Source organism: Bombina bombina, chromosome 5, assembly GCF_027579735.1.
Source record: "Bombina bombina isolate aBomBom1 chromosome 5, aBomBom1.pri, whole genome shotgun sequence".
NCBI classification, from domain to species: domain Eukaryota; kingdom Metazoa; phylum Chordata; class Amphibia; order Anura; family Bombinatoridae; genus Bombina; species Bombina bombina.
In genome coordinates this window covers 628,803,894-628,828,083 of record NC_069503.1, presented here as the reverse complement: position 1 = coordinate 628,828,083, position 24,190 = coordinate 628,803,894, and the positions used below count along the sequence as shown (strand labels likewise).

The following is a 24,190-nucleotide window of genomic DNA, read 5'->3' as shown; positions in this document are numbered from 1 at the left end:
GTCCCATACAGATGGGTACTCACAAGTATGCCCTCAATCAGTTGAGGGTGCATCTCAAACAAGCGTCCTGCTTAATTAAGCAGGAAGCTTGTTTGAGACACACCCTAAACTGATTGTTTTCCACTGAAGTCTAGTGTTTGAGGTTTTGGAGACATTTTCTGTTTTAACATTTATATTGAATAAATTTGAAAACCGGAGGAGCCATAACGATACTGACATCCTGTTCCATACTCTGGGAGGTGCCAAGTTTACCAATGCAACCTACCTTACCTCATAATAATTGAGGGTTCTTGAACACAGCCTGCAGATCAACTTAAGGGATACATCTTTAACCATTATATCATCGCTTGTACCTTACCTCATTTGATTGAGGGCATACTTTTGAGTACCCATCTGTATGGGACGTTTTCTTTGTGAATTTGTATTCTTATTGTATTAAACATATTGAACTATGAGAAGTGTTTTTGTGCGCTTGTTTTTCTAGATAATACATTTTTTTGTTGGACTTGGATTTAGAACCTGAGGGGTTCCTAACAAGCAGCCAGCGCTACTCGTGGAAAATCAGACTTAAAGGGACACTGAACCCAAATTTTTTCTTTTGTAATTCAGAAAGAGCATGCAATTTTAAGCAACTTTCTAATTTACTCCTATTATCAATTTTTCTTCGTTCTCCTGCTATCATTATTTGAAAAAGAAGGCATCTAAGCTTTTTTTTGGTTTCAGTACTCTGAACAGTACTTTTTTTATTGGTGGATGAATTTATCCACCAATCAGCAAGGACAACCCAGGTTGTTAACCAAAAATGGGCCGGCATCTAAACTTACATTCTTGCATTTCAAATAAAGATACCAAGAGAATGAAGACAATTTGATAATAGGAGTAAATTAGAAAGTTGCTTAAAATTTCATGCTCAATCTGAATCACGAAAGACAAATTTTGGGTACAGTGTCCCTTTAAGAGGAAAATACACTATTTATACTTATTTGAGATAACCTCATCGCTATTTTATGACCATATTATTTTGATGATCTTTTTTATGATTCTAAACTTGAATTGGAGCAGAGTGTTTGTGTGTGTGCAGCTATTTTCAGCAAATAAGTTTGTTTACTGAGCTAGTTTACATATATCTATCTATCTATATACAGTTAATCTTACTGCAAATCATTAATGCATGACTATGATATAAATCAAATAACTATTTCAAACAATAGCTATTTTATTCTACACTATGTGGACAATTTAAAAACAAAAACAAATTATGACTTACCAGATAATTTCCTTTCCTTCGATACTGGGAGAGTCCACAGTTGTATTCATTACTTGTGGGAATACAGAACCTGGCCACCAGGAGGAAGCAAAGACACCCCAGCCAAAGGCTTAAATACCTCCCCCACTTCCCTCATCCCCCAGTCATTCTGCCAAGGGAAAAAGGAACAGTAAGGGAAATATCAGGGTGAAAAAAAGGTACTAGAAGAAAAATAACTTAAATTTAGGGCCGCCCACCGGAGAGCATGGGTAGGAGCTTTGGACTCTCGATGTATCGAAGGAAAGGAAATTATCTGGTAGTCAAAATTTATGTTTTCCTTCTAAATACAGGGAGAGTCCACAGCTGCATTCATTACTTGTGGAAAAATTATACCCAAGCTACAGAGGACACTGAATGCTAACGGGAGGGTACTAATAAGAGGCCCAACCTGAGGGCACCACAGCCTGCAAAAAAAAACAAACTCTTGAAGGCCTCCTTGATAGAAGCAAAAAAATAAAAATAAGAATGTTAGGAGGACAAAGCAGCCGTCCAACAACCAGAACCATAGGATCTCATGTCCGAGACCCCCAAAAATGTCACTGCACTCAAACTGAGCCATAAACCTCTGAGGAGGCTCATGTCCTGCTGTCTCCTAGAGCCAGCGAAAAATACTCCTCCACTAACAAAAAGGAAGATAATCAGCTTCCAAAACCTTGCACCCCCAGATGAAAACAACAAAGTAAAAACTGACTACTCTAATGAAGTTTGACAGAACCTAAAGGAAAGATTCCCCAAAAAAGGAAGAACCTCTTCCTATTTGGACAATGATATGACCATCTTAGGGAGAAAAAACATAATTTATGTAAGAACTTACCTGATAAATTCATTTCTTTCATATTAGCAAGAGTCCATGAGCTAGTGACGTATGGGATATACATTCCTACCAGGAGGGGCAAAGTTTCCCAAACCTTAAAATGCCTATAAATACACCCCTCACCACACCCACAATTCAGTTTAACGAATAGCCAAGAAGTGGGGTGATAAGAAAAAAGTGCGAAAGCATATAAAATAAGGAATTGGAATAATTGTGCTTTATACAAAAAAATCAAAACCACCACAAAAAAGGGCGGGCCTCATGGACTCTTGCTAATATGAAAGAAATGAATTTATCAGGTAAGTTCTTACATAAATTATGTTTTCTTTCATGTAATTAGCAAGAGTCCATGAGTTAGTGACGTATGGGATAATGATTACCCAAGATGTGGATCTTTCCACGCAAGAGTCACTAGAGAGGGAGGGATAAAATAAAGACAGCCAATTCCTGCTGAAAATAATCCACACCCAGAATAAAATTTTAATGAAAAAACATAAGCAGAAGATTCAAACTGAAACCACTGCCTGAAGTACGTTTCTACCAAAAACTGCTTCAGAAGAAGAAAACACATCAAAATGGTAGAATTTAGTAAAAGTATGCAAAGAGGACCAAGTTGCTGCTTTGCAAATCTGATCAACCGAAGCTTCATTCCTAAACGCCCAAGAAGTAGAAACTGACCTAGTAGAATGAGCTGTTACCCGACTCAACATAGGCATGATGAAATAAAGATTTCAACCAAGATGCCAAAGAAATGGCAGAAGCTTTCTGGCCTTTTCTAGAACCAGAAAAGAAGACAAATAGACTAGAAGTCTTTCGGAAAGATTTAGTAGCTTCAACATAATATTACAAAGCTCTAACAGCATCCAAAGAATGCAATGATTTCCCCTTAGAATTCATAGGATTAGGACATAATGAAGGAACCACAATTTCTCTACTAATGTTGTTAGAATTCACAACCTTAGGTAAAAAATTCAAAAGAAGTTCGCAACACCGCCTTATCCTGATGAAAAATCAGAAAAGGAGACTCACAAGAAAGAGCAGATAATTCAGAGACTCTTCTGGCAGAAGAGATCGCCAAAAGGAACAAAACTTTCCAAGAAAGTAATTTAATGTCCAATGAATGCATAGGTTCAAACGGAGGAGCTTGAAGAGCCCCCAGAACCAAATTCAAACTCCAAGGAGGAGAAATTGACTTAATGACAGGTTTTATACGAACCAAAGTTTGTACAAAACAATGAATATCAGGAAGATTAGCAATCCTTCTGTGAAAAAGAACAGAAAGAGCAGAGATTTGTCCTTCAAGGAACTTGCGGACAAACCTTTATCTAAACCATCCTGAAGAAACTGTAAAATTCTCGGTATTCAAAAAGAATGCCAAGAAAAAAGATGAGAAAGACACTAAGAAATATAAGTCTTCCAGACTCTATAATATATCTCTCTAGATACAGATTTACGAGCCTGTCACATAGTATCAATCACAGAGTCAGAGAAACCTTTTTGACCAAGAATCAAGCGTTCAAACTCCATACCTTAAAATTAAGGTTTTGAGATCCTGATGGAAAAAAAAACCTTGAGACAGAAAGACTGGTCTTAACGGAAGAGTCCACAGCTGGCAAGAGGCCATCCGGACAAGATCCGCATACCAAAACCTGTGAGGCCATGCTGGAGCTACCAGCAGGACAAACGAGCATTCCTTTAGAATATTGGAGAATACCCTTGGAAGAACTAGAGGCGGAAAGATATAGGCAGGATGACACTTGTAAGGAAGAGATAATGCATCCACTGCCTCCGCCCGAGGATCCCGGGATCCGGACAGATACCAGGGAAGTTTCTTGTTTAGATGAGAAGCCATCAGATCTATTTCTGGGAGTTCCCACATTTGAACAATCTGAGGAAATACCTCTGGGTGAAGAGACCATTCGCCCAGGTGCAACGTTTGGCGACTGAGATAATCCGCTTTCCAATTGTCCATACCTGGGATATGAACCGCAGAGATTAGACAGGAGCTGGATTCCGCCCAAACCAAAATTGATTGATGTATGCCACAGTTGTGACATTGTCTATCTGAAAACAAATGAACAACTCTCTCTTCAGAAGAGGCCAAGACTGAAGAGCTCTGAAAATTGCACGGAGTTCCAAAATATGGATCGGAAATCTCACCTCCTGAGATTCCCAAACCCCTTGTGTCGTCAGATACCCCCACACAGCTCCCCAACCTGTAAGACTTGCATCTGTTGAGATTATAGTCCAGGTCGGAAGAACAAAGAAGCCCCCTGAACTAAACGATGGTGATCTGTCCACCATGTCAGAGAGTGTCGTATAATCGGTTTAAAGATATTAATTGAGATATCTTTGAGTAATCCCTGCACCATTGGTTCAGCATACAGAGCTGAAGTGGTCGCATGTGAAAACGAGCAAAGGAGATCGCATCTGATGCGGCAGTCCTAAGACCTAAAATTTCCATGCATAAGGCTACCAAAGGGAATGATTGTGACTGAAGGTTTTGACAAGCTGATCAATGTTAAACTTCTCTTGTCTGACAAGGACAGAGTCATAGACACTGAATCTATCTAGAAACCTAAAAAGGTTACCCTTGTCTGAGGAATCAATGAACTGATTGGTAAATTGATCCTCCAACCATGAACTTGAAGAAACAACACAAGTCGAATCGTATGAGATTCTTCGAAAATAAAAAGACTGAGCAAGTACCAAGATATCGTCCAAATAAGGAAATACCAAAACCCTGTTCTCTGATTACAGAAAGAAGGGCACCGAGAACCTTTGAAAAAATTTTTTGGAACTGAGGCTAGGCCAAACGGAAGAGCCACAAAACTGGTAATGCTTGTCTAAAAAGAGAATCTCAGACACTAAAAGTGATCTGGATGAATCGGAATATGCAGATACGCATCCTGTAAATCTATTGCAGACATATAATGCCCTTGCTAAACAAAAGGCAGGATAGTCCTACAGTTACCATCTTGAATGTTGGTATCCTTACATAACGATTCAATATTGATAGATCCGGAACTGGTCTGAAGGAATTGACCTTCTTTGGTAAAATGAAGAGATAAAATAAAACCCCAGCCCCTGTTCCAGAACTGGAACTGGCATAATTACTCCAGCCAACTCTAGATCTGAAACACATTTCAGAAATGCTAAACCTTTGCTGTGTTAACTGGGACACGGGAAAGAAAAAAATCTCTTAGCAGGAGGCCTTAACTTGAAGCCAATTCTGTACCTTTCTGAAACCAGAGAATGAGAACGGAATTGATCCAAATTTCTTTGAAGAAAACGTAATCTGCCCCATACCAGCTGAGCTGGAATAAGGGCCGCACCTTCATGGGTACTTAGGAGCTGGCTATAGGTTTCTATAAGGCTTGGATATATTCCAAACTGGAAATAGTTTAAAAAATGATACCGCTCCTGAGGATGAAGGATCAGGCTTTTGTTCCTTGTTGTGAGGAAAGGAACGAAAATGATTATTAGACCTAAATTTACCTTAAATTTTTTATCCTTCGGTAAAAAAGTTCCCTTCCTTCCAGAAACAGTTGAGATAATAATTTATTACCCTGGAAAGAAAGGGAAAACAAAGTTGACTTAGAAGACATATCAGCATTCCAAGTTTAATCCATAAAGCTTTTCTAGCTAAAATAGCTAGAGACATATACCTGACATCAACTCTAATGATATCAAAAGATGGTATCACCAATAAAATTATTAGCATGTTATAGAATAATAATAATGCTATAAAATTATGATCTGTTACTTGTTGCGCTAAAGCTTCTAACCAAAAAGTTGAAGCTGCAGCAACATCCGCTAAAAATATAGCAGGTCTAAGAAGATTACCTGAACATAAGTAAGCTTTTCTTAGAAAGGATTCAATTTTCCTATCTAAAGGATCCTTAAATGAAGTACTATCTGCCGTAGGAATAGTAGTACATTTAGCAGGAGTAGAGACAGCCCCATAACCTTAGGGATTTTGTCCCAAAAAACTCTAATCTGTCAGATGGCACAGGATATAATTGCTTAAACGTTTAGAAGGAGTAAAAGAATTACCCAAATTATTCCATTCCCTGGAAATTACTTCAGAAATAGCATCAGGGAGATTAAACACTTCTGGAATAACTACAGGAGATTTAAAAACCTTATTTAAACGTTTAGATTTAGTATCAAGAGGACCAGAATCCTCTATTTCTAATGCAATTAATACTTCTTTAAATAAAGAATGAATAAATTCCATCTTGAAAAAATACAAAGATTTATCAGCATCAACCTCTGAGACAGAAACCTCTGAACCAGAAGAACCATTTATCAGTATCAGAATGATGATGTTCATTTAAAAATTCATCTGAAAAAAGAGAAGTTTTAAAAGACTTTTATGTAAACTAGAAGGAGAAATAACAGACATAGCCTTCTTAATGGATTTAAAAAATAAAATCTCTTATGTTATCAGGAACACTCTGAAAATTAGATGTTGACGGAACAGCAACAGGTAATGTAACAGTACTAAAGGAAATTTTATCTGCATTAATAAGTTTGTCATGACATGCAATACAAACAACAGCTGGAGAAACAGATACCAAAAATTTATAGCAGATACACTTAGCTTGGTAGCTCCAGCACCGGGCAGTGATTTTCCTGAAGTATCTTCTGACTCGGTTGCAACGTCGAACATCTTGCAATATGTAATAGAAAAAACAACATATAAAGCAAAATTGATCAAATTCCTTAAATGACAGTTTCAGGAATGGGAAAAAAATGCCAAAGAACAAGCTTCTAGCAACCAGAAGCAATGAAAAATGAGACTTAAATAATGTGGAGACAAAAGCGACGCCCATATTTTTTTAGCGCCAAATAAGACGCCCACATTATTTGGCGCCTAAATGCTTTTGGCGCCAAAAATGACGCCACATCCGGAACACCGACATTTTTGGCGCAAAAGAACGTCAAAAAATGACGCAACTTCCAGCGACACGTATGACGCCGGAAACGGAAAAGATTTTTTGCGCCAAAAAAGTCCGCGCCAAGAATGACGCAATAAAATGAAGCATTTTCAGCCCCCGCGAGCCTAACAGCCCACAGGGAAAAAAGAGTCAAATTTTTGAAGGAAAGAAAAAATGATTGAATCAAATGCATTATCCCAAATATGAAACTGACTGTCTGAAAATAAGGAATGTTGAACATTCTGAGTCAAGGCAAATAAATGTTTGAATACATATATTTAGAACTTTATAAACAAAGTGCCCAACCATAGCTTAGAGTGTCATAGAAAATAAGATTTACTTACCCCAGGACACTCATCTACATGTTTGTAGAAAGCCAAACCAGTACTGAAACGAGAATCAGCAGAGGTAATGGTATATAAATAAGAGTATATCGTCGATCTGAAAAGGGAGGTAAGAGATGAATCTCTACGACCGATAACAGAGAACCTATGAAATAGACCCCATAGAAGGAGATCACTGCATTCAAATAGGCAATACTCTCCTCACATCCCTCTGACATTCACTGCACGCTGAGAGGAAAACCGTCTCCAACTTGCTGCGGAGCGCATATCAACGTAGAATCTAGCACAAACTTACTTCACCACCTCCATAGGAGGCAAAGTTTGTAAAAACTGAATTGTGGGTGTGGTGAGGGGTGTATTTATAGGCATTTTAAGGTTTGGGAAACTTTGCCCCTCCTGGTAGGAATGTATATCCCATACGTCACTAGCTCATGGACTCTTGCTAATTACATGAAAGAAACTCTGATAGCCCTATTAAAGGGAAGACCACAAACAAAAAGAACGTGTTGCAAATTGCAACACAGGAACCTATGACACGTAGAAAAACAATCTACAGACGAAATAGGTCCTTGAATAAGAATAATAATCCAGAACAGGTAAAAAGGAAACCTGATGTAACTCCTGAAGGAAGAACCAACCCCAAATAGAGTGAGGAATGGACTTGCCTGCCCTGCCGCAGGCAGTGCCCTAACACACACAACTAATACCTGGAAGATCAATCAATCTCTGCAACTGGAGCACAAACGGATAGCACAAATTGCTTGCACAAGAGCATACCAGAGAAAGGAACCACTGCTGGTAACCATCTGAAATCTCTGCATGTCAGGCAGCTAAGTCAACTGACAGGCTATCCTGGAAGGTTACCCCTTCGAACAAGAACTAGCTAGACAAGCCCTTCACCAGCTCATTCTAGAGGGGAAGAGGAGAACTCCAGGATTCAGAAGAGAGACCGCACAAGCTAGCTCACCCGACAAAAAGAGAGGGAGTCCTCCATGATAAAACAGATGATGAAGAACCATGAACGAGCTGAAGGAAAGGACTGAACCCTTCAGAAAAAAAAAGAAAATTTATGCTTACCTGATAAATGTATTTCTTCTTAAAGAAAGTAAAGAAAGCAGAAGCCGCGCTCATAGTTGAAAATACAGGCATGCTGAACAACATTGCCATAGTACCAAATAACCTCCCGGTCGGCCAATTAGCATGAAATAAGGCCCATGGAGGTAGCATTACTCCTAATCTGTTTACCCACACTTGAGAACAAACAACAGTATAAACCACCCAGACGGCTGCAAATAAATAAAATAAGCCATTGGGAGTTTGCAAGTATGCCAGATCATAAAAAAAAAAAAAAAAACAGAGTCACTTCCCCTCATCCATCAGTGCCGGCATTCACTGCCAGATAACATGTCCCCCTCCCTCTTAGGGCCAATGTATCTAGTGTCCTTTATAAAGATAAAGAGTGCTAATTTTTCCTGTGTATGCATCTTTTCCAGAAAAAAATAATTTAACACTTACCTTAGAAAGCTGCCCGGCAGGAAGGCAGCCCAACTAGCTTGCGAGGTCCTCTCCCTCACATTGGCCTGTGGAAGAAAAAAAGTACTGAGTATATTCTCTTTTCTTCACTTCATAGGCAAAAGAGGCAAACTCGCCAAAGCCATAGAGATGACTATGGTAAAATGCGCAGTAACCTCCGGTGGAAAAAAGTCTCCCTCAGACGAAGGAGTAATGGCACTTAGGGCAACTGCATGTGTAGGATAAGAATCTAGGGTATGCTGCTCACGGGACGAAGAATCCTCAGAGGTAGACAGCTCAGTGGTCTCTAACATCTCAACATTGTTAGAAGAGAACACCCTATTGCTGCATACGGAACATAATTGAGCAGGCTGCTCTACCCGGGCCTCCTCACAACATATGCAGGTATCAAAATCTGTATCAGAGGAATCCTCTAGACTATCAGACACCTCCATAATTTCAATTAAGAGTTTTAGACAAAAAAGCAAACTGGCACCTACACCCCCAATGGTTGCGGCACTCACCGCCTCCTATGACCCAGACAGGTAGAGAAATTAACTCTTCTCCGCAGCCACTCAGTCAGCAAATGGAAAACGAGACATGACTACACCCAGTCACATGGTGCCTCATGCAGAAAAAGCATGCCAGCTTAATAAAACTGTATGTTCTGTATCAGCCAAAGAGCCTAAAATGTCTCCTTACACATACATAGTCAAAATCACATAACAAACATGATTAAAAGGACCCCACTGTTCAACAATCCCCCTCAGGAGATATTAATCCTTGATTCCATAAAGATAAAGAGTCCCACTGAGACCCTGTCTTCTATCGTTAACGTGTGTATAAAATGAAACAATCTTACCGGAATCCAATCCGTGGAACAGCAACACGGTTCTTCAAGTTTGACAGATAGTAGCAGCGACTCTGACATGGACTTGAGTGAAAAAAGCAAGCAGCGAAACTCGTCGACCCTGATTGCTTCTAGGAGCTGTTAATCTGAGTCTGGATGGTTTCGCAGAAAGACTCTCCCTGCATCTCCAGACTCTAACTTTCATCAATGCTCTCACTGAGAGGCTAACAAGACTACTTAAAACTCCAGTTCCATCCCGAAGGGCAAGTACCCCTCATAAGGAACTACTCAGAAAAAACTTCCGCCACTTCTCTGCCAACCTCCTGTGACGAAAGGAAAAGAATGAATGGGGGATGAGGGAAGTGGGGAAGGTATTTAAGCCTTTGGCTGGGGTGTCTTTGCCTCCCTCCTCCTGGTGGCCAGGTTCTGTAGTCCCACAAGTAATGAATGCAGCTGTGGACTCTCACTGTTTTAGAAGGAAAATGCTTATGCAAAATTAAATTGGTAAAATGTTTTTTTGATCAGATAGTTATGGTTGACATTGTGAGAGACTGTGAAAGCTCCATAGAACATGAATAATAAAAGTGTTTTTATAAATGCAGCTGCACATAGGAAGCAGTAGTAAGTATTTATTTCCATCTCTGCTGTTCTAAAATTGCTGCACCAATTTAAATACACCAGTGCTCAAACTAGAATTGTAATATATGTAGTGGTGGCTTACACACACACACATAAATTGTGCAGGGCTCTGTACATTGGGGATTCACCTTATAAAATTGTCTGAGCAACAATTCCACAATTGTACGTATACTGCACACACAAGAAAATGTTACAAAATACACACACAAAAACATGTATACAAACAAGAATGAAAGAAAACTATTATAAACATGGCTATTACCTTATGTTTAGAATAGCAGAGTGAAAGAAAATAAATACAAACAACCACAAAAAACCCGGCTTAGGGCAATGAAACATACTTGCCACAAAGCTTCTGGCAGGAGAAGTTTCCAAAACCATCATAAATATCTTTGTCTGTCCCACATGCTACATCCCGAGAGCTCCCGTCGCAGTAGCAAGCTGATATGAGGAAGAATGGAAAGCACACAAAAAATTATATTTACAGCACTTTTGTTTAAGTTCTTTCAAGCAATGCTGAAACAAAATCATCTATACACATCTTGCTTCAGTGAAACATTTAAAAAGGTTGATATGTTCTCAAACCTTATTTTTTCAGTTTGGCATATTTAAACAGGAAACCATATACCATACAAAACTAAAAGTTTCTATTTATACATGCATTAGAGGTAATTAAAGTTCATTTGAAATAACCAACAGGTAAATTAGAGACTGGATGGTCAAGTGTACATTTAAGCACATATACAAATGCTGATATCTTACCTTGATGTATAATTTGCTGACAAGACTGACACTTCCCAGCATGACACACCTGAGTACAGCTGTGCTCCCCACAGTTCAACGGATTCCCACATACATTTGTACAATGCATTGTAGCGGACAGCCCGCACCGAACCGACTGGCTGAAAAAGACACACATATGACTGTTAGTGGAAACATTCCATGTTAGTGGAAACATGCACTTACCAGCAGCCTCACATTTTGCTAATGTATAAAACGTATCTGAGGCTTTAAATGTTCTAAATCTGCGCAGAATGAATAGAAATAGCTCTTTGCACAAGAAGTAAATGTGTTTATAATAGCTCTATTATTACTGTATTCCATATAGCGAGTTCTGTTGCCTAGATTTGTTTTTTTGTGTTTTGTTTTAAATCTTTATTTGTGACAATGTAAACAATGAACCTTTATTAACAAGTTAGTGGTAGAATAGGCTACTGGAAAATATATGAAAAAGAAAAACAAAAGGTTGTTTTCATACATACCTGTGACCTTATTCCATTCAGTACACATTTATTCTATTGCATATATCTCATTAGGGACAAAACACAACAAAAAATGGTTTGAACTTGAAGGTCAATCTATCATGCTGTGGAAATGTTAAAGGACATTGAACTCTAAATACATTGCGTGCACCTCTGTATAATTATGGGTTGTGCCATTTTGGAACCTAGATTATCTGAAGTAGTTGCTGCATTCGAATGCAGTAAATAATAGATTTCAAAATAGAGGGTGCGGGGAATAACCCTGTTATTATGCCTATAAAATATATCAAATCTATTTATTGTTTAAAGTGATGGTAAAGTTAGTGTTCCTTAACAATATAAATAATATATATATGTATATATATATATATATATATATATATATATATATATATATATATGTGTATATATATATATATATATATATATATATATGTGTATATATATATATATGTGTATATATATATATATATATATATATATCTATCAAGAAGATAATCCCCGTCAAAAGAAACAAGAAGACAGGAGCGCAACTCCGTGCACCAAACAGTACACGGACGATCTAAGTGTAGATTAAAAGACTTTTAATGTTAAAACAAATTACAAACATCCAAACAAAAGATCCAAAACTCACATCAATACCCTCAAACATATGAGGTATGTAAGCGCATCAATGAGGTAAACAGAGTACGTTCCACCACCGGTCTCCTCCTTCCCCTCTCCAAGGATATTCGATAGCCAGCGGGTTAGTCCTCTCAAAAGTATCCGGACCCTCTCTGTTCCGTTTAGATAGACGCTGTCCTGTTAGTTGCCGGCTCCAGTACAGGTACTACCTTGTTTGTCAGAGTACGTCCTACGTTGTGTAAAGTGGGCGTGGCCTAACGCGTTTTGCGAGGCTCCTCCTCGCTTCGTAAGAGCTTCCTGTTGAGTGCCTGTAAGTTGCCACAGAACTTGTATTTCTTTTCTTCACAATTGCACATCAAATATAAAAATGTACTTAGCCATGTGGCACCTCTGTCATGTTGCTAAGACAGGGACTGTCTTACTTTTGAATTCCAAAATGATTATTTGAGAAAGCTGTATAGACTCTGGCCTGTGGAGAAAAAGAACTCTGTGCCACGTTGATTCTCCAAACATGCTTGGGAAAAAAAAAGTTTGTTTGTACAAGATACAGCAAAAGGTAAAGATGGAGCTTGTACCAAGATATCATCCAGGTATGAAGCCACCACAATGCCTTAAGCTCAGATTACAGACAAGAGCGTTCCTAGAACCTTTGGAAAGATTCTGGGAGCTGTAGCCAGACCAAACGGTAGACCAACAAACTGAAAATGTTTGTCCTGGAAGGCAAATCTCAGGAACTGGTGATGATCCTTGTAAAAAGGGATATGAAGGTAAGCATTCTTCAAATCAATTGAGGACAAACATTGCCCTTGTTAAAAAAGTGGAAGAATAGTCTGGATAGTTTCCATTCTGAAAAAAGTAACCCTGAGAAATTTGTTTAGAGCTTACAAATCCAGAATAGGCCTGAAAGTTCTCTCTTGTATGAGAACTATAAAAATAAAAAAAATAAAGATTAGAATAAAAACCCTGGCCTTGATCCACCCATGTGTTCCAGATCCTGAACACATTGAAAAACACTTGTGCCTTTACAGGGTCTTTGGAACAAGGGACAAAAGAAACTGTCCTCTGGGAGGCCTTAAATTGAAGCCTTTTCTGTATCCCTGGGAGACAATGTTTGAACAGACTGAGACCAGGTTTTCTGAAAAAGACAGAATCTGCGCCCTACCAGAAGAAATCGGTTTTGGGGGCTGCAATTTCATACTGATTTGGCAGAAGAGTATGACTGTTTGGCTTTACTTCAATTAGAATAAGACTTCCAGAAGGTTTTGTTTCCTATATTGAAGACAGGAATGAAAACTTGTCCTGAGGAAGGAAAGCTCCATTACTTCCTGTCAAAGTAGAAATTATGTTGTCTAGACCAGGCCCAAACAAGATCATTCCTTGAAACCACTTTAGGCAAAAAAAACTATAATGGGTACATAAGACCGCTTTATCCTTATGAAAACATTATAGGGCACTTCCCAGGTAAGGCCACACAACTCAGACATTCGCCTGCCAGAATTGATGTCAACAGAAATAATACCTACCAGGACAACAACTGAATGTCCAATTCATGCATAGGTTCAAATGGAGAAGATTATAACATTCTTAAAACCTAGTTGATATTCCAAGGAGGAGCAATTGGCTTTATGACTGACCTGATTCTCACAAGACCCTGAACAAAGGCTTGAATATGCGGAAATCTCAAAGAAAGAGCAGAAATGTGACTCTTTAATGTACTAGCCGAGAAGCCTTTATGGAAGCCATCCTGCAGGAATTGAGAATTCAAGGAATTCTAAAGGAATGCCAATTAAAACCTCTCTCCACACACCAGGAAAGATAAAGTTTCCATACTTTGCGATAAATTCTCATAGTAACTGGTTTATGAGCCTGAATCAATGTATCGACCACTGAATCTGAAGAAAAAAAAAAACATATGCGAAAGGAGTCACCGTTCATTCTCCAAGCAGTCAAATTGAGAGACTGAAGATTTTGATTAAAAAAAAGTGTCCTTGAGACAACAGATATGGATGTTGAGGAAGACGCCACAGCGGAACACTGGACATTTGAATCAGATCTGCATATCAAGTCCTGCGTGGCCATGCAGGAGCTATGAGAATGACTGAAGTGTGATCTTCTTTGATCTGAGCAATTATCCTTGAAAGAAGAACAATTGGTGGGAAGAGATAAACTACTTGTAAAGGCCAAGGAGCTGCTAACGCATCTATATCAGCTCCGCTTGAGGATTTCTAGACCTCGAACCATACTTTGGTAGCTTGTGCTTCAGATGAGATGCCATTAAGTCCATCTCTTGTAGACCCCAATGCTGTACCAACTGGTCGAAAATGTCCTGATTAAGGAACCATTCCCTAAAAATGAAGAGCCTGACGTTTAAAGTAATCTGCTTTTCAATTGTTGACACCAAGAATGTGGATTGACAAGATCATACACTGATAAGATTATGTCCAATATAGGATATGAGATACCTCCTTTACTGCTAGAGCACTGTGAGTACCTCCCTGATGATTGATATAGGCTACAACAGTTATGTTGACTGATGACATCCACAAGGAAAGGGACTGCCTTATCAACAGATCCAGCAGAATTAACTGAGAAAGATTGGTGTAATCCCCATCCCACTGCCTCAACATACAGAGCTGAAGAGGACGTAGGTGGAATCTCGCAAAGGGAATGGTGTATAAAGCTGCAACCATCAGATCCACTCCCTCCATACACTGAGCCACTGAAGCAAGAACTACAGACTAAAGATTTCAACAAGCTAACTGAAGCTTGAGTTTGCATTGATTCGTCGAATACAGCCAAATAACAGAATCTATAATTACACCGAAAAAGGAAACTCTTGTCTGAGGAATTTGAGAACTCTTTACACTATTTACCTTCCAGCCATAATGGCTAAGAAACCATAGACGTTTTTTGGTATGAACAGTCACTAAAGGTAAAGATGGCACCTGAATCAACATATCACCCAGGTACGTCGCAACAGTATGCACTGAGCCCTGATAAAAGACAGCAATGCCCTAAAACTTTGGTAAAAATCCTGGGAGCAGTGGCTAATCCAAAAGGAAGATCTAAAAACTGTATATATCCCCAAAGAAACGTCTGATGCTCCCTGTGAATCGGGATGTGAAGGTAAGCATTCTCCAAATCTCTGGTAGTCATAAACTGCCCTTGTTGAACTAAAGGAAGGATCATTCTGATAGTTTCCATTTTGAATGAGGAACCCTCAAAAACTCATTCAAGGTTTTCAGAACCAAAATAGGTCTAAAAGCCGCCTCCTTTGGAATGATGAAGAGTTTGGAATAAAACCCCTTCCCTTGTTCTTTCATAGGGACAAGGACGATTTTCTCCATGTTCTCTAATATCTGAACACACAAAGGCTGCAGTCCTAATTTCAGAAATCTTGGGAACGTGTGACAGAAGAAATCTTCGAGGAGGCATGTGATCGAAAACCTATTCAGTACCCTGGAGAGATGATATCCAGTGCCTAAGTGTCATGAACAGACAGAGCAGGCATTGCGTCTAGTTCGGAGGCTGCACCTTAATACTGTTTTAGCTATGGAAGGAGATTTCTTATTCTGCTTAGCCTTGTTCCAGACTAGATTGGGCTTCCAGGAAGACTTTGAAGCGTCTGACTGTTAAGAGGTAGAGGACTTCTGGTTTCTAGATTGACGAAAGGAGCTAAACCTATTAGATATGCCCTTGGAGTTAGACTTTTATCCTGGAGCAGAAACGCTATCTCTTGCCATCAATTCCAGTGGAAATAATAGAATCCAAACCTGGCCCAAACAAAACTTATCCTTGAAAAGGTAAGGTTAAAAGTCTGAAAAATGGAAATTTTAATGCTTTCATACCAGTGAGCTGAGGCCAGCACTGCGCTAACATACCCATGGGGATGTATAACAATATTTCAGTTGTGCTAAGAGAATATAAGTATGCAGGAACACAAAAGAATTTAATCGCTAGAGTCCTTAAGCGAATAACGTTGGAATATGTTAATGCTCTCAGTACCAGTCAGCTAAGGCCTGTGCATCGCTAACAAACCCTTTGTGCTGTATAGCAAAATTCTAGCCACACTACAAGAATAAAAGTATGCAGGGCGCAAAAGAATTTAACCGCTAGCGCCCTAAAGCGGTAAACCAGGGCCCGCAACAGAAAACTGTTGTAGCACACGAGTACAACCAAAATGCACTGAAATCACCATAGTACTTGTACACTCCCCTGTGTTACCTGTAAACTGTGCTCCAGATAGTGACAGAAAGAGACTGCAAAGCCCAGCTTGCACATCCATTCCATTGCCATCTGAGGGAGACTTTGCCCTCATCAGTCAGCTGGAGACTGCAAAGCCCAGCCTGTGCATATTGCACTTTACTTAGTGCACACATCATTTTGAGTAGCCATTCATTAGCAACTCTGTGTTTCACTGAAAATGTATCTTGGATAAACTGCACTATAAGGCGCTCTGCTTTATATCCTTTTTTACAGAAAAGTACTTACGCTGAAAGACACACTCCACAAATAAATATAACAAAAAATAAAATAAAAAATATTCAATAGGTTGTCTCCCAATAACCCCTTGAATTTAAATGCATAAATTCTAGTAAATACTGTGGCAAGTCTGTAAAATGTCCCCTGGCTATGATATACAATGTGTAAGAGTCCTTGCTAATAGCAGTTGGACTTTATGAGTGCCATGTACAGTATCCATACTTACATTACTAACACCCACTCTACTATGCTTAAGAGCTGCAAACAGACTGTGTCCAGCAGAGATCCCATCCAGTGCTGTGTACATCATAGCAGAGGAACTGGGTATGGAATTTATTGACAAACCTAAGGGACCGGTCCTCGCGACACCTGTGGCATGCTTGTGACTTCTCACTGGAAGTAATTATGTCACTGCCCAATACTCAAAGCTCCCCTCTGTCTTTTCAAGTCAGCGCCCTGAGGGGGAAAATGGGTCACAAATTGGTTTGAGGACCCCTCTCATCGAAGAATTTGTAGCACCTCAATATTTCAACTTCCTCCTGGGATGCAAAGATAAGACTAACGTACCAGAGAGGTTGGAGGGATTAAAATGTTATGGTAAATACTAAGGTTCTAACTCACTGTTAGAACAATATTGTTATGCTAATGTAATCCGCAATATAAATTTGTTAAATTTTTTTTTTTTTTTAAAGTAATTTTATTTTAAGTCTGATGTACCTTCTCTCCACCCCCTTTGACCCTCAATTCTTCAGTGATGTGTGGAGCAGGTGGGAACGCTTTACACGTCACAGAATTGTAGAGAGAGAAACATGACGAGCAAAGGGAACCAGTGAGGGAACAAAAGAGACAATAAAATATACTTATGATTTAACAGTTAGAAGAAACTCTGCAATAAAAGGCTCAGTGTATCTTACTGATATATACATGCTCATTATAGGACATTCTCATTGTGCTTTGTTTACCATCACTTTAAGTGGTCTTTGAGTTTTGGGAATCTTTGCCTACCTCTACTCTCCAGGAGTTAAATCCCAAGAGTATTGGCACATGAACTCTCACCACCTTATAAAATAAATAATCTTACTGGTAAACATTTAAAGAGATAATGTTTTAATAGGTTATATTTACTAATGCCTGAAACATATTTCCTTATAATTTTAAACTATAAACTGCAGCTCTTCTCCTTTTCATAACTGATGTGCTGCATTCCTCTTATCTACCCTCTCCTTTTAAAATTCAGCCTCACCATTCCCATATTGAGGTTCAAATACTTCTTGTACTCTTTTCTCAAGTTGTCATTTTGATCTTTACTATACTGATTGTAAAGTGGGGTTTGCCTCAGATTTTCACTTACCAGGTTTTGGCTCCCATCCTTTTACCTGCTAGGCTTTTTGAACTGGGTTTCCAGCACTCTAAACTAATTGCCTTCTAATATTTAGCACAGCACCATGTATGAACACCACCCGGCAGAAACTATAGCTTGAAAAACTGCTTGATGTTCCTTTAAACACGTCCCATTACGTTCAGGTATTCATGATCATGCAGAAACCCATTGGGCCTCATTTGGCTGAACCAGAATATTTTTTTTTTTTTTTTTAAATCTGTTAAAACCATTCAATCCTGCTGATAAACATAAATTATGCTTACCTGAAAATTTTATTTTCTTCAGATGGAAAAAGTCCACAGCTGCATTTATTACTTTTGGGAAATAAGAACCTGGCTACTAGGAGGAGGCAAAGAGACCTCAGCCAAAGGCTTAAATACTCCCCCCAGTCCCCTCATCCCCCAGTCATTCTGCCAAGGAACAGTAGAAGAAATATCAGGGTGAAAAGGTGCCAGAAGAATAAAATTACAGACGCCCCACATAAAAAATACGGGTGAGGAGCTGTGGACTCTTTCCATCTGAAGAAAAGAAAAATGATCAGGTAAGCATAATTTATGTTTTTCTTCATAAATGGAAAGAGTCCACAGCTGCATTCATTACATTTGGGAAAACAATACTCAAGGTACAGAGGACACTGAATGCCAAGACGGGAGGGTACAAGAGACACCCCATTCTGAGGGCACCAGGCCTGAAACCACTACCCAATAAAAACCTACTTCGTCCGAAGCCGAGAACATTGAAAGGAAAAAGACCCAAGGACACTGACCCGCAGATAGTCCGGAAACCTAGCTAGAGACTGCAAAATCAGAAACAACTGAGCCAACAGTCCTCCAGGAGACACCGTCGCCCAGCGGTCGGCCCCCAACCACACACCACTTACTAGCGAATTGAACACCAGTCCAAAACTCCCAAAGGGACAGGGCAGGAAAAAATCAAAAGAAATCAAAAGTACACCTCAAAATTCCGTAAAGGAAGAGCCCTAGAACAAGCCCAGCTCATAAAGACCCAAATGGGTCTAAAACAAATAAGGGTCGGCAACGCCCAGACCAACATAACACAAGGTCTAGGATAAGGCATCCGAACAGCGATTTTAACTCTCAAGGTCGAGTGGAAGCACTGAAACGACAACTGAAGACTTATCTTCAAGTCGTCAGCACTTAGAATACTGAAGTATTTAACACAAATACGTGTAGCAGACCCAGACAAGGTAAACACCCGAGTAAAGAACACGCACCGTCATCAGGACGACCCAGAGAGAGAATAGTTTACTAAGAAGTAAAATGCGGATAAACAAGATAGAGTTTAAAAACTCCAAGACAGAGGCACCCTCTAGGCAATCCCTGCCGCCAGACCGACACATAGATCCCAAAAGGGGAGAAGTAGAGAACCTCAACTACGCCCATTACACCCCCGTGGAACAACATCTCAGGACCTACTCCCAGCCGGGCCAGCCCAAGCGTCAGTAACAGGGGAACAGAATAACCCTGAAGCCCGGTCACAAAAGAGTGGAAAAAAATGGTTTCAGCCATTCCACAGAGCTCGGGAACCCCCCCAAAACTCCATAAGACAGTCGTCAAAGCTGAAGACCCAGAAGATTCTAGCAAAGGCCCATCACGATGCGGAGCCAGCAAGACTCCAGATAGAACAGAACAACCCAGAGAGCATGCCTCTCTCCAAAATAGGTTAAACCCTCTGTTCCATCCCCTGAATCTAGGAAAAGTCCTAAACAAGGCCTCCATAGGAAAACAAACCCCCCTAAGAAAAAAAAGAGGGCCATTAGAGACAGAGGACCTGCCCATGAGGCACAAGGTCACAGGCTGAATAAGAGAGCACTCTCCATTGCAGATGAACCTGGAAGGAATCCCCTAAAAACTTAGCACACAGAAGGGTGCATTAGCTGTAGCGGTTACCCTATAACCCTTCGCCTGCAGCGAAGCCATCAGGTTACTTCAGCAAACCGTCCAGGGGAAACCGTTCATTGAGCATAGGCAAAGCCAATGAGTAGCGGCACTCAGGAAATCTGGCAAATCGTGACCAGATCTACTAGCCAGACCAAAGGTCATAGCCCAAATTCCCGGAACAGGAGAACCCCGAACCCGCCCTAGAACCTGAAAAGACCAGTAACAACCCACAACGGGATCCACAAGGGAAAACGCTGAGCAAAAGCCTCAGCAACCGGAGGAACCAGGGCGATGACAGGTTCGAGCCCCCAATTGTTTAAAACAAACAATATCCTGGAATATGAAACACCCCGTCTGACAAAGAAAACAGACCCACAGGGAAATATTAATATAATATCCAGGAGAACCCAGAGAACGAGAACACATAGCAAGTCCCGACCCAAGGAAGAGACCACCCCATGCCGAAACCCAATACTCCAAAGGAGCTAAGGCATCTCGAACCAAGACACTAGAGCCCATAGGCGTTCAACTGCCACAAGACGTCCAAAGCAAGAAAATACCATGAGGACAAGGTCACTCGATCAAAAGCTAGTCTTCACCTCACCATACAAGACAGAGGAGTACCTGAAACCAAGGATGCAGAGCATCCCCAAATCCGTGAAAAATCCTAAGCAGAGTCCAAAAGAACTCTCTCGAAGGGAAATTCAGGTCCCCAAAGGAGACCCAACTCACATGGGGGAACGGACAAAATCCAAAGGGTCTCAAGAAGAGAGCAACCCTCTCCAGAAGGGAAACCCAGGGTCCCCTAAGGAGACCTAACCCACATGGGGAAGTCCAAAGGTCTCACTGAAAAGAGAACCATGGAAGGAACACGTCCAACAGGACAATTACTAGAGCCTCCGAAAGGCCAAACTGCCTTAAACCAGCGGTAAGGAGGCGCTAAACCCCCAATCCTCCCACGTGAGGAAGAATACTCTAGATCCTGAGAGAATCAAAAGGAGTGATGCAGCGGAACGCCGCTGACCCAGTCAACCAACTTGAAGGCTCAATAAGGACTAAAACAATCCTTTCAGCCTCATGGACCCACGAGTCCTCGTTAGAATGATTAGCTGAAACTTGTATAATAAAAACAAGAAATACAAATAATAAAGTAAGCACTTGGCGCCTCGACCAGACCAGCCAGACAGAAGATCTGAACCCAAGCAGGACCAGCCTGCAACAGGGCCATAACTGTCAAGCTGCCTAAATCCTCCCTCAGAGGGGAAGAGAATAACAAACATAGGACTAACATGTCCCTTAACAACTTCTGCAGAAGTAAACAGCGAGAATCGATCCCAGAGATAGTTCCCGAAGGAAACATATAACCAAAATAAAAGTCATCCTAACCGGATAAAAGAAATATAAGGCAGCCCGTAGGAACAGCCAAAACGGAACCCTGATCTTCCAACAAAAACTGGGAAAGATCTCAACACCCGACAATCAGGAGCTTACGCCATCCCCACATGTCTAATGAGGTGAACCATTCGAAGCAGAATACTGCGGATTCCCGTATCCGTTAAGGATAGGATCCTCTAATAACTCAAAAACGTGTCTGAGTAAAATGCGAAGGCGCACTATTCTGTAACGAAAGGCACAACACTCAGGGACAGCTACACCCGCAGGTAACTGTATAGACCCACCCAAGGCAGGGAGACCCGGGACAATCGGGCACGAGCACAAACGCAAATAAACATCTGGGCTTTGCAAACGCATAATCGCCAAAAATATGTGAAAGCGAAAATGAGCTGCAACCTCCGGGGAAACAAACCGCCCTGTAAGGAGAGATAAACATAATCTGGGTTACCCGCATGTGTAGTAGTAGGGAGCTGTAGGGAACTCACCTCTCGGAGGACAGAACCCCCAGAGGCGGATGGCTCAGTGGACCCTTGATTCCCCGAGCCCGAGGAACAAGGCGCTCTAATACGGCATATCGAACATAACTGATTGACCTGAGTCAACGGGGCCAATTCGCATTCTTCACAAGTCGAAGAATCTGAAATTTGAACAGTCTCAGCATCAGAATCCTCCATAACTGGATAGAGAATATAATAATATGGACTAAAGAAAAATCTAAACGGCACCTAACACCCACAATTGCTGGGGCACTCACCACCTCCTAGAACCAGACACTAGCAGATCCAAATTTTTCAGTCGCCACATGGTCAGGAATGCGGAAATGGAAGACCAGAACGTAAACACGTCCAGTCACAAGGTGAACCGTACAGTCCAAAAAAGCACACCCAACCATAAGGTTGCGTCACTTCCAAAGGCCCCTATGTTCTAACCCAAGAGCCCAGTTAACACTACACATAAGCAGATTGAATCACATAACAAACATGATTAAAGACCCCCCTGTTCAATAATCCCACTCAGGAGATATTAACCCTCAATTCCAAGAACCAAAGGAGCCTTACTGAGGCCCTATTCTTTATAGTTAATAAGTCCTGCAGGATAGTACCTTACAGGAAATAAATAAGATACAGTACATTCAGATGAAGTAAAATGAAACGATCTTACCGGAACCTACGACGTGGAACACGGCCCTTCAAGTGTGACGAATAGTAGCAGCGCCTCCACCATGGACTTTAGAGAAGAAAGCAGGCAGCGAAGCTAAGTTCTACAACGCTGATTGCTTGTGGAGCTGTTAATATGAGTCAAGATTGTTTTGCAGAAAGACTCTCCCTGCATCTCCGGACTCTAACTTTCATCCAGGCTCTCACTGAGAGGCTGACAGGATTACTTAAAACTCCTGTCCCATGTAGAAGAGTACTACCCTCCATAAGAGACAAAACAAACTTCTGACACTTCTCTGACAACCTCCTGGGACGAAAGGCAAAGAATGACTGGGGTATGAGGGGAGTGGGAGGAGTATTTAAGCCTTTGGCTGGGGAGTCTTTGCTTCCTCCTGGTGGCCAGGTTCTTATTTCCCAAACGTAATGAATGCAGCTGTGGACTCTTTCCATTTATGAAGAATACAGACATAATATGGAAACAATCTCAGAATATTTTGTTCAGATAATTAACCATCATCTCAAACTGATGAAGAGAAATCATCAAGCTATGAAAGCACTGTTCCCCCAAAACCTAATTACTGGGCACACCACCTGACTGATTTAAATGACATTCCGGCTAATATTAAGCCAAAATTAGAAAATGTTGCATTTTTTTCAGTGTTTGCACAAATTATCTGCTTTGACTTGGCAAAGGGCTTTGCTATTAGCTTAGGTTGAGTGAAAACAGTGCTTTGGATCCCAACAGTTACGGAGCAACAGTGGCTTGTATTTATTAATGCACATTGGCTAATCTGAGTTACTACCTACATATATCTCTTCAGAAGGTCTCTCACGTAAGCCTGTACCTGGTCAATTTATAATCTGAGGTTCAGCCAGAGCATGTGAAATATACACAAAGTGCCTGGCAGTGATACTGTCTCCATCTGCTTTTAGCCTCTACACACTGTTGTGTGTTTCAACACTAAGAGCCCGGTGTACAGATTATTTTGTATCCGACTTTGTTATGTGGTGTTCATGTTGATTTTAGTTTTTAGCATTTGTACATGCAATTAACTTTAGTAATACATTTGGTGTGATAAGTAACCAGTTTGTTGCAATTACTTGCCTGAGTCACCCTTTGGGCACCTATAATTTTTAGGAACACCTTTTCTTTTACTATATAGTTGTTGCGGTTAAAGTCAGATATTGGGTAATCCTACGATTACCCGGTTAAAACTGACATTACCCAGCAGCTGTGGGTAAAGCCCGATGTAAGATCATACATCGGGCTTTACCCTGGTAATCCTAGGATTATCCAAACACTTCTGGATAAAGCAAATCAACAGCACTATTTTCATCCTTTGAAGACAATAGTTCTTGCAAATCACTGCATGCATCAAACATATATAGGATGCGCTGTAATGCCCAATATTCACTATCTTTTTTGCCTCCTTCTGGGGGGTTCAAGGGGGGCGATCCTCATTCCCCAAGGTTCACTTGGAGTGGATGCAAGAGGATCAGCAGGGCGCCCCCCCGCCCCCCCCCCCTCCCCTTCAACCCTCCCAGACAGAGGCAAAAAAATAATATAGTGTACATGGGAT

At 40.6% G+C, this 24,190-nt stretch overlaps 1 protein-coding gene across 1 annotated transcript in view; it reads right to left on the bottom strand.

Annotated features, from left to right (window-relative positions):
• NFX1 (nuclear transcription factor, X-box binding 1) overlaps positions 1-24,190 on the bottom strand; it is a 588,547-nt gene that overhangs the window by 182,726 nt on the left and 381,631 nt on the right. The window contains exons 7-8 of the mRNA XM_053714588.1: positions 11,171-11,310; positions 10,750-10,849 (exon numbers count right to left, since the gene is read on the bottom strand). Coding sequence (XP_053570563.1) covers positions 10,750-10,849; positions 11,171-11,310 — 240 coding nt within the window. The remainder of the gene's footprint in view (positions 1-10,749; positions 10,850-11,170; positions 11,311-24,190) is intronic.